The 11949-nt window shown below is 48.2% G+C and overlaps 1 protein-coding gene across 1 annotated transcript; it reads left to right on the plus strand.

Annotated features, from left to right (window-relative positions):
- The first annotated feature begins 5593 nt into the window (after nt 1-5593).
- Nucleotides 5594-11492, plus strand: LOC135912869 (uncharacterized). The gene is made up of 3 exons (XM_065445442.1): nt 5594-5723; nt 8646-8905; nt 11195-11492. Exons 1-3 carry the CDS (start codon nt 5712-5714, stop codon nt 11310-11312), a joined length of 390 nt encoding a protein of 129 aa, XP_065301514.1. The 5' UTR covers nt 5594-5711; the 3' UTR covers nt 11313-11492.
- The last annotated feature ends 457 nt before the right edge of the window (nt 11493-11949 follow it).

The following is an 11949-nucleotide window of genomic DNA, read 5'->3' on the forward strand; positions in this document are numbered from 1 at the left end:
CAAAGTTGAACTTTTCAATTGCGGTCTGACGATCGTTCTTCCCGGACAAAAAGAAAACAATGCCGTCTGTGTTCCAGAAGACCCTGTAGCAGGTCCCGACAGTACCATCCCAATGCCAAAGACGTCAACGAGCGAGGTATTGACCGGCGGGCTCTCTCAAGCGAAGAACTTTTGAACTGTCACCTAACGGTCCTCCTCCGCACAAGAAAAAGATACAGCAATATTCTAGTAGAGTCGTACAACTCGCCTTTCCATGCGTCTTGAAAAAAAAAACAGAGTTGTATCTGTAATCTAACGGTCGTCGTTTCCAGTCCAAGATCTGCTCGTCTTCCAGACCTGTCCCGCGGCCCGCGTTCAAGAAAAATTGGCCTTGGCAGCGCTGGCGTTGAGAGCGTCAGTCACAGTACCGAGAAAGATAAGGCCCGGTCGTGCGACCGGGTGGCGCGCACTGTGGACACACGAGCGGTAAATATTGGCTACCTCGATCGCGCACGCCGAGACACGGCGGCGACGCGAGATGGGGCGAACGATCCCCGTCGCGTCTATTAATTAGCTTCGCGCTGCGGGGCCCCGACGTTTATGGTACCGCATATGTCACCAGCGGCGCCAAACCGCGTATCTCGAGCATCCCCGGCAAACACACCGAGCAGCGTTATCTGCTGCTTCGCCAAGGACGTCGACGGACGAGACATCGGTGAACCCTGTTTATTTTACGGAGACCTGCGTTTTTTTTTCCTTCAGATCGTACAAATTTGCGCCTACTGCTGTTCTGTTCATGCTGAAATTTTGCAGCAAGATGTCACTTTAATGACAAGCTCTCCAGAGGTACTACAAACTTCACCATAGACTCGTCACTGAGCAGGTAACTATAGGGTGGACAGTAAGAGAGGTTGCCAGTGACCTCGCACACATGTACCTGCGACTTAAAGATGAATATGAGAATGAATAAGAAATAAGCGAACCTTACTCCGGGATATCGCCACCAGACTTGGACAGTGACTTCACTGCAGCTGGGATAAGGCACGTACTCTTTAACTTAAATGGCAGATCTGTCCCGGGTCCGGATGGCATCACAAATAAGCTTTTGCGAAACCTTGACGCTGATGCCATAGACATAATCTCGGTCAAAATTAACATTCACTGGAGAACCGGCACGGTCCCACCGGAATGGAGGGAGGCCAAGGTGCCGTTTATACCGAAACCCGGCAAACCACTAACAAAGGAGAACCACAGGCCCATATCACTTGCATCATGTATTGGCAACGTAGCCGAACATGCTATTCATAAGAGCATGGTAGAACACATAGAGAACCAGGAGCTTTTCAGGCACAATCTCATAGGTTTTCAGAAGGCATTATCTATCTACACAGGACGCCATGCTCATGATCAAACGTGCTATTATTGACGACCCTAGCAGGGACGTAAAGGGCCTCCTGGGTCTGGATCTTATCAAAGCATTTGATACGGTAGCACATAAACATATCCTACATGAAATCTCAACCTTGAACCTGGGAAGCAAGTTTTACAATTGTGTGAGGTCCTTTCTAGCTAATCGAATAACCTGGGTCAAACTCAGCATAGTCACAGGTGGCCCATACAATTTAGGCAACAGCGGCACACTACAAGGTTCGGTATTGTCCTCACTCATCTTTAACATAACCAGGCAGAGGCTCTCGGAGGAACTGTCCAAAATCCCGAGCTTGGGGGACGTCATATACGCTGAAGATATCACAGTGTGGGCCCCTAGGGGGTCACTCGAAGCACTATAGCAGACACTACAGGCAGCCGTAGACACCACAGAATCCTTCCTTAAGGGCAGAGGACTCAGGCTATCGCCAAGTAAATCTGAGCTGCTGCTCTTTAGACAGGGGAGACAGAGTGTTAGGAAAATCGCGCCTTTAGAAACTCTGCCAATTAAAATCACAGACAACACAGGCTGGGTCATACCCAGAGCAAACACAATTAAAATTCTGGGTCTTCTCTTTGACGCAAGGAGCTGTAATGCTACGGCCCTAAACCGTCTCACAGGGCAGGCCACCAGTACTTTAAGGCTCCTGGGCAGGGTCTCAAATCGAAATGCAGGTCTCAAGGAGAACAATCTCATCAGAGCATATCAGGCATTCTTCATCAGTCATTTCACGTACATTGCATCATACCTGAACTGGGAAAAAGGAGAGAAGGCTAAGCTAAACACACTTACACGCTGCGGACTCAAAAGGGCTCTGGGACTCCCGCACGGAACGAGTACCGAACTCCTCAACAAGTTAGGACTTCATAACACTATAGATGAGCTCATTGAGGCGCTTTCGATGTCACAAATTGCAAGACTCTCCAACACTAAGCCAGGGTGCAAAATTCTAGATGAAGACGGAATACTGCCTCGAAGAGGTGACTTCTCTAAGTTCAACATACCCAAGGAGGTGGAAACACAATTACTTGTGGACCCCATATCTAGCATTATTCATCATGTCCACAACAAGGGCAGAAGGGACGCCAGGGCCAAATGCATTCTGGGTAAACTGCACCAACAACAAAGCTCAGCTCTTTTTGTCACTGCAACTAGTTATGGATCGGGCAACCACTACGCTATTGCCGTGGTCGTTGATAACTGTAAATTAATAAGCGCGGCATCACTAAGAACGAGCTAAATTCATGCCGCCGAAGAAGCAATCATAGCACTTTCAAGTACAATGAGGAGAAGCTCCACGATTTTCTCCGATTGCCGTACAGCTATTAGAAACTACTCAGCCGGCTTCGTCTCAATGGAAGCACACAAGTTACTTATACACAGTTTTAATACTCATAATTACGAGCAACTGCATAGCTGACACCTAGTCTGGTTTCCGGCTCATCAGGGCCACTCGGTCAGCCCCAATGACTGCAGTCCTAACAAGCAAGCTCACTCTGCTGTGCGAGATATCACATGCCGCGCATCAGATCAGGAACTGCTCCAGGGTGACTGCGGCTGCTACAAAGACCCACTTAGTACTTTTCACGAGATCACCTCACACTATAGGGACGACAGAAGTTTTTTTCCTCCCTCGCCCCCCCCCCCATAAGAAGCCCAACCGAGCACAGGCAGTCACATTAAGAATGATTCAAACTAAATTTTATCCCACACCTTGTGTGCTTAACAATATTGACCAGAATTTTTCCGCGGAATGTAAAAGTTGTGGACACACTCCGTGTCTCTTAGGTCATATGTTCCGTCTGTGCCCCAACGAAAGGGCTTGGGATCTCAACAGTGAGGAGGACTGGAGTCGGCGCATATCCAGCGAAGTCCTCCAAGACCAACTCCTGGCCGCCCGGAGAGCTCACGACATCGGGAAAGCCTCTGGCCTACCGGTGCCTACGTGGGCGGAGCCACCGACTTAGCCTGGGGGTTTTCGCCCTCGGGCCCTAGTTTCTCTGGACCAAAATAATGTTCTTGCCATGCCATGCCATGCTTGTTTGATCTGATCTGACCCGATTAAAATAAATGCAACTCCATATGGTTTTTGCGACCACACCCCTCCCATATTAACCGCGAGCACTTCACGATATCACCACAGGCACTGCTGCCCAAACCTCATCCAGTCTTGCACTGGCAGCTACACAAACATCCATGTTGAACATACTAGAGGGAAGTGCTGTTTCACAAGAGAGATGCTTCCAAGAAAGTTCGGAGTACCCTTCGCAGAGGTGCCTTCCAACACGTTCACCACTCACGCCCACGTTGCTGCTTACCTATATAACGGTATTAGGAGCTCTAGAAGGTTCGTTTACATGTGCCTTTAACGGCGTACCTCAAAGCGCGTCGCTTAATCCTGGAACGGAGCATGACGCGCGATGCAGGCGCTGAAAACACGCGCCGCGTAAGTTAGACGCGGTCTTGGCACACTTTGCCCGCCGCGAACACTCAAACTTTTTGTATATAAAAGAATTCAAGCCAGCCGCTGCCGCTCCCGCCTACTTGCTAACGGTGCGTATATACTCGAATTTGCATAGTTTGGCTACGACAGCCGCTGATGGGTCCAGCGCACGCGACGGTAATCCAGCCAAGCCGTCTCGAAGGTCGAACGCGCAAACGGTCAATAGCGCAGCGAAATGTTTGCTTATGCAGTGGTACGGCGTTTATCTCGCGAGCTGTGAGCGTTTGCGGGATCACCTTAGAACATTCGACGTCGACGCCATTCGGACACCCGCCTTCTCTTGTTGGGAGCGTAGTCGTTGCTGTCCTCATGGAAAGACAATGCGCGGATATCATGACGACCGAGCTGCTCGAAGAGTGAACTTTTATCGCGCAAACACAACTGCTAAACTGTGTCATTCAATATCGTTCGGCAACATTCAAATATAAACTGCAGCGCGGTGGTATCGATGTTTCGCTCGTGTTTCTTACAGCCTCAATGTTAACCTGAACACGGAATGAATGAATGAATGAATGAATGAATGAATGAATGAATGAATGAATGAATGAATGAATGAATGAATGAATGAATGAATGACAACCTTTATTTATCCCTCTTCAAAGGGAAGGGGCAATGGGCTAAAGGGTAGGAGGAGGAACTACTTGAAGTAGGCCTCTATCCTTTCAGCCCATACACTATTAGTTGGTCCCTTATGCAAAAATCAGTGTGAGAAAGTTTTTTCAATGTCTCGAAGTAACTGAAAACAGTTGGGTTTTAAATAGTTACAGAATACAGGCGGTTACAAAAAAGATGACTAAAGTCGCCTTTCAGTGATTGCAGAAATATTGCAGAGCATGTATACAGCGGCGACGAAAAGCTTAATTAAAGAACACTGGACACTCATGGAAGCTAACTGAACATTCGTGTTCACCTCAAAGTGGACATGACCATGCAGTGAGGGCCGTTTGACGTATCAACGACAAGTCAGCGACGGTAAGATCGAGTGCGAGTACTGGACGTGAGTTAATGTCGGAGATTGAGTAGGCATACCAGTGCGAACGAGCACGAGCGAACTTGAGGCTAGCGCGAAAAAAAAACACATGTTAGTTGGTGAGTTTGACTGAGCGTCTGGCTGATCTGCAAACCATGCATTCTGAGGGACATTGGAGTCCGCAGGCGAGTACGTCCGCTCCATAAATGCGAATGTCCGCATACCCCCTGCGGTAGGCAGAGTTCTACGACGTGCTCGCACGAAAGAGAGCAGCCGATAAAGGAATCGCGCCTGTCACCGGTAGCGGGCGTGATTACTGCTTAGATAGAAAGACAACGGGACTCACTGCGCTTTACTACACCGGTTCCCGATCGTTAAACTTGTGGTGGCGGTTCCTCGGAGACTTTATCGGCTTCCGCTGTCGAGACCATACCATTAAATCCGAGAATCCTGTCCTCTGCGTCGGACGGAATAAAGAAAAAATACAAAAAGATTAGAAGAAAGCAGTGAAATCTCACGCAGCAATAAAATGCGAGACATTCTACTAAGGTCACCGCATCGAACCGAAATACAGCCCCTACGAAAATGGGACACGAAGGTACTCGCACGTTTCCCTTCGCCTAAAGTACGCGAGGGAAGTACAATGTACGATGTTTCAGGAAGCTTTTATCGTGTCTGATGCAACTCGCTTCCTTGCGCATGGAATGGAAGAAGACGGGCGGCACCTTCGAGTATAAAGGAAGCTCTGAATAAACAGGCGGCGCACACAATCGTCTGCGGCCCCATCGGCGCTGACTATACCACTCTGGTCTACCTGCTTTCCGAACACCATGAACACATTCGTAAGTTCCTATTCTGGTCGCCTAGAGTCCCTTTTCACCCCGCTCCTATGGGCGCCGCCATGTTGGGTCACGTGGTGACGCGTCCATCGTTTAGCCGGCCTCCGCTGCCTCTGTTTTACAACGGCGGCGCACGATAACGGTGCGACGCAGCAAGCCGCTGTTTCGGCGTTTTGCAGCAGACCTTCACTCGACGAACGTCATGAAACTTTGGCCAACCCTTCACAAAACATCTCAATGTCGCATATACATCCTTCAGGGCTCATTACGGCCCTGTCGGGATGATGCGAACACTGCCAGTACGGTGCTTGCACTACAAAGCCGAACTAGAAATTGTTTTCCAAGACACAGTGGTACGTACTTTCATCAGCTGTGTTAAATCAGGATTACCCTCACCCGCCCATCTTTTTTCTTTTTTCTCCTTGTACATAGTCAATGGGTTGGAAACTTCCGGTTGCCTTGTTTTGGTTCGGTGGAGTTTTTTGGTGCGGTGTCATTACCTTTTTTTTTCTACGTAATGCCTTGCGAACGCGTGCATTGCGCTATATTTTTATGCCACCCTCAAGCTTTAAACATTCCTATTTCTAAGTTTCATAGTAGCTTACAGAAAGGGCGTCAAACCGTTCGTCACTCGTTTACGTTGTGGTACGTGTGGAAAGGAGACCCTAGTCCATGAGAAGGAAACTTACAGAAGAATAAAAATGGGTTGGAGTGCATACGACAGGCACTGCGAAATCATAATGGGGAGCTTACCACTTTCGTTGAAAAGAAAAGTGTGCAATCATTGCATTCTATCAGTACTAACATACGGGACATATTTCGCAGGGCTTTTTTTTTTCATGTGTAGTTTAGCGTCCTCAAACTGCACGCTGGGTAATGAGGGATACGGTGCTGCTAGGGCTCCGGATGCATTTCGACCATCCTGTTCTCTTCGGCGCGCACCTGAATCTCATTATAGGAGTGTTGCTTCATTGCACCTCCCTCACGGAACGCGCCCGCCGTGACAACACCCCCTAGACAGCACAAGGTCTGTTCACTCCGGTCCATGACGTCATGCTACGGGGCCCGAAATTTCCGTTGCAGAGGCTGGAATGACGAAAGCGGTGACGTCAAAATCACCGCGGCTTACTCGGGAGCAATCCCGTTAGATTCTACGGCAGTCGGTCCAGGTAGCATGACGTCATGGACCGGACCGAACAGGCCTTGTGCTCTCTGGGCGGTGTTGACCGTGACCGGCAGTCGAACCGCCGCGGAGGGATTGGCTAGTTTTGAGGCAACAAATTGCTAGGCGTTACGGAAGCACCCTTTGGTTATGTTAGTGAACCAGCCGGTGAATGGGGTCTACAGTCTCGCAACGCTTGGTATATTTTGCTCTTGCGCAGGGTAGCAAAGCTTGTAAGCCTGCTTGTCTGGTTTAGATAGTGTTGTCTGTTATCTTCGAAAGAAGGAAAGTAGCCCGACCCAACGTGCATACGTGAATCTATGTGAAGCGAAGGTTTCGTCATGCGGTTAATTAAACGCTGCAAGACTAAATGCGACGCGTACGATTTCCTTAATCGTCACCCATATGCAATGGGTAATACCATGCAATGTTTAACATTTACGCACTACCCCGCTCGCCAGTTACGCTGATATGCAAGCCCCAAGCGAGGCGAACGTACTGAGGTGAGACGTCTACGCAGTGGCCCCACGAGGACGAAATTGATGTTTGATGCTTGTTTCTAGAAAAAAAAATTGTTGCGGGGAAGTGTGTGGACGTAAGCACGTGCGAGACTAAAAGGCTGAGGGAAGGCTAGCCATTATTCGCCCGTTTGATTCCTGCGTCCATGACGCAGTGAAAAGTGGCGCGCTCTAGCATTTGTGTTACGTGATGTGGCCCACGTGGCTATTCAGTAAGACATTGACAGCATGGTCAGCAAGACAGTCGGGAGAGTTTGCGAACAAAACTTTTGGTTTAGAAAGCACGGCGAGGACTATTGTGAAGTGACTAGGCCATGCGAGCCGCAGTGAAATTGAGCGCACAGTTCATAATGCCACGTGGCAACCCAGGCGGATTACAATAAAAAAATGAAAGAGAGACTCGCTAGAGCCGTAATGTACTGCAAGAGATGTCACGACGGAGAGAATTCTCTTTTTCAATTATTTTTTTCATAAGAAAGCTCCCTCCCTTCCGATGCCATTACTTGTTGCTCCTTTATACGCTTCGCCCACTTCAAGGAGCGAACGTTTCCCTTGGCACAGTTTCACGCAATATTCGACAAGCATACTACACTCGCTTTAGACCTGCGAATCCTCCTCGGAGTCACATCAGCCCCACTGCGCATTTCTCTTAAGAAAAAAGTTGGTACAATTACTACGCATATTTTACGCCAAGTTTGACTGCGCATATTTCGAAGCAGGCGCTGTCCTCAGAATTACTTCCGAACTCGCCGGCCACATTTAAACTAACTGCTATATGTGCCGTAACAAATTTAGACGTTAATTGGTGTACGTTTGTTGGCTTTTCAATTATAAATTTCGGTTCATGTGATGCCCGCCTTTTCATGCTGTCCAGGAAGGGGGGGGGGGGGGGTTATTCTGTAAGTGCCCACCTTGTGGACATGTCCATTTTGTCTGCTGCTGATGATGAAGTGCAGTTTGGCTGGAAGTGCCCGTCTCCCTCTGACGTGTACCCCAGCACAGCGAATCAGAAGTTGAGCAGCAGACGAAATTGACGGGTACGCTAGCAGGACACTTACAGAATAACCCCTCCCCCCCCCCTTGAGTTGACGCATTAAAATGCTGATACCTGCTTGAGACAACCTTTCTTTATTATTTGTGGCATAAGAAAACACTCGTCATGAGTCTTGCACGAGAGTACTGCTGCTGTTTTTTTATATCCTAACTAATTTTAGCAATCGCAACTAATTTTTCTTTGTGCCCCAGACCCTGCTCATCGCCTGCCTCCTAGCGGCCGGTGCTCACAGCGCCGCAGTCGTCCCCTATGTCGTCCCGCCCGCCGTGTCCCTGGTACACCAGCCCTTGGTTCACCACCCGCTGGTGCACCAGGCCGTCGTCAGGGCTCCCCTGGTGGCCCAGCACAAAGAGCTTGTGTACGTGCCGCACCACGAGCACGGATACTCTGTCGAACACAACAGTGTGGTCCATCCGAAGTCCACCGTCATCCACCACGACCCTCTAACAGGGTAAGCCTGGCAAATTTCCGCATCGATAGACGTTCGCTTCCACAGCCTCGAATGTCAACTAGCCTCGTATCCCACTTGCTAGGTGGCCACTAGCAGAACTATTTTACAATGCGGCTTTGCTTTTGCCGTGTATTATCCTACTGATATACAGATTCCTTCAGCTAACCGGCGGCAAGCTTTAGGGAAAGCAAGTGCGTACCGCAAGAATACAGCCAACCAAGTATAGTTCACTGTCTTTTTGAGCAACTCAAGCTTAAGTACACTGAGCTTAACCGTGAGCTTAGGCCGTTATTTAGAAAAAAAATATCTCACCTTTAAAGTAGTGATTTAAGCGCAAAACATCCAACAAAGACAAAGAAGTTTCAGGGCCTCTCGAGACGTGATTAATTGATTTGTTTCCACGAGGATAGCTGCTGCGGTCCTCCCTTTCTGAGGCTCAGCCGAAATCGCGCGAAACCTATAAACGTACGTTCCACGTGACTAGGTATCTTGCAGGTAACGAGTTAATCTTTATTTGTGTTGCACGCATACCGAACGTATGAATAGACCGCAAGCGAAAATTTCGGTCACGAGGCGACTGCCAAAAACGTCCTTTGAGATGCGTCGCCATCCGCCGCCAAGACCTCTTCATCCTATACGCGATATATGAACAGCAAGGAACGCTGACTGAACTTCAAGAATTGTTGTATCCCATGACCTGGTTTGCTCAATGGCTTCAGTAGAAAAGACATCTCGGCCACACTGAAAGTCAAGGCCACTGTCCGGTCTAGCTCCGCTGCTCGAGCTGGATTCACGCAACAGACCAAATTGATCAGACCAGCATGATGTGGCTGAACCTGAACGAATTGTGCCACCAGCAGCTCATCTGCCTTTGTACATGTGTGCGGCGTGATTGGACGGCCGTGAGTGACGTCATGCTGGTGCACGTAATTTGGTCCCGTCGTGTGAATCGAGCCCCTTCACGGACTATTCGTACATCTTTTCTGCAGCGTCGATCCTTCCCTCGAAGCATCTTCGAGGGTCGGGCCTATCGTAGCTGCGAGCAATCGCATAGTGACGTGGTACCGATCGTACGCGTGTTTTCTATTATACCCTGGACGAACGAAAGCCAGAACATATATATCTCCATTGAAGGAAATCATTTGGATATTTTCCAACATGGTGTTGAATTTCGTCCCAAAAGATGAATACGACGAATCTTTCTCTAGCCATTACTGCCATCGGTAGCAGACTACTCTATTTTTGAAAGAATTGACCAAACGGTCCCGTTGTCCTGAACGGTCTTGGCTCCTGTTTTTTTAAACACTGATTCTTAACTTCCCAATTTAAGGTTTTGCTCTTAAATCAATTCTTATAATTTTGTTTAAATCATCTTTGTTAGTTGAGGACGAGCTCAACGTAAGAAAAATGCGTCGAGTTGCTCGAGAACAACTAACAATACTGAGTTGGTTGCATTTGGGTAGAGCGAACTTTGGTTGATTAAAAGCTTGATGCAAGTTAAATAGATTCTATACATAATACCGATGTTGCCAATCGTTGTGCTCATGACGCTGTCAGCGCTATGCAAACGCTGTCCACGTTGTGCAGGTGAAATGGATGGGAGGGAAGATTCGAACAGCGCCTGCTGTGTAAAATCTGCCATTGAAACACAAGTACCCTGGTTTGTCAACCATCCAGATGAAACACTAGGCAATCGATATTAGGCAGGGAGGCAACGTCAAAACCACCGGTTCAGAATCGCGGTATGATGTTTTAGGAGGTGCACGTATCTTCGTCCCGGCAATTTTTCTTTGACATCTTTTTGAATGCGGTACTATATTCATTGCCATCTGTTCGATCCGGCAAAATAACATGACGTTGACGCCTTACGCGTGGTCATTCGATTTCTGATTACCTAAACCGCGACAGTGTTACTTAAACAGAAAAGCTTCCACGATGTTGCAGTCATGATTGTTATGTAACAAAATTTTGCATGCCTCAATTGATGTCTACTTACTCGAACAGCCAAGGTTTTATCAGCACTGCTAAACCAATATTCTGATGTTTTAACGATCCGAGTCAAAAGCTTTCTCTCGTCCGTTTTTTAGTTGGCAGGGATCATTAAAGGTCATTACAACGTAGCCATGAAATCGATGACAATGAAAGCACAGGTGCTGACTGTGCTACAGGACGTCACTCAATCGACCTGCAAGCGAACGTAAATCTGATATGTCTGAAACAGAAAATGAACTGAAGTTTGGTTTTTGCTGTAGCATGGTTCACCGTCATCGTTTCTTTGTATTTACGTAGCCTGCCGTACCAGCAGACCGACTTCCACCACGCCCCGGTGGTGACCGGCTCCCGCAGCTACGTGCACCAGAGCCGGCCGGGCTACGTCGCCGAGCACACCAAGACCTACCTACTCTGAACATGCACCAAGACCAAACTATTACCACTTTGTGGTAATATTTGGTCATATATTGTGGTATACAATATTGTGGTAATACATGTGGTATTATTTACTTTGTGGCTCGCCGATAACATTTTATACCTCGGTCCCGTGGGCCGCGTCTTGCGAATGAATAAATGTTGATGTTTGCACCCAACATGACTGCCCTTTATCAATGCGCTCGTGCGAAGCACTCTCCATTACAAGAATACAGCTCAAGTCCAGAATCCGCAATGCTGAAAACAAAAATCCTGCCCGCATGAAAGACGTCCATCAATTGATCAACTTCGCCGGTCTTAAAGGTAGGATGAAGAGGAGGAGGGTGTTGTTGTTGCTTGCTGCAGACGGATCCATAGCCTTATAAGATTTTCTGGCAGTGATCCATTCTGAGCGCCGCCTTTCAGAAGAGTTCAATAAGCGTGAAATTTACGAGAATTTCATTATGTACGTCATCCTTCTGGTCTGAGGTGCAGTGGACCCTGAGATATCCTTAATACCTATCGTAGGCTTTGAGGCCATTATTCAGCTGCGTCTGTCCATACAATGTTCAAATAAAACGATTTCTGCAAAACTGCTTCATGTACGGTTACCAACGAATATACCTCGTGGCGGCGCT

The sequence above is a fragment of the Dermacentor albipictus genome, chromosome 8, assembly GCF_038994185.2.
Source record: "Dermacentor albipictus isolate Rhodes 1998 colony chromosome 8, USDA_Dalb.pri_finalv2, whole genome shotgun sequence".
NCBI lineage: Eukaryota > Metazoa > Arthropoda > Arachnida > Ixodida > Ixodidae > Dermacentor > Dermacentor albipictus.

Excerpts from the sequence above, each read along its gene's own strand:
- LOC135912869 (XM_065445442.1), top strand. Across the intron at positions 8,906-11,194 it reads CACCACGACCCTCTAACAGG|CCTGCCGTACCAGCAGACCG; the intron begins GTAAGCCTGGCA and ends GTATTTACGTAG.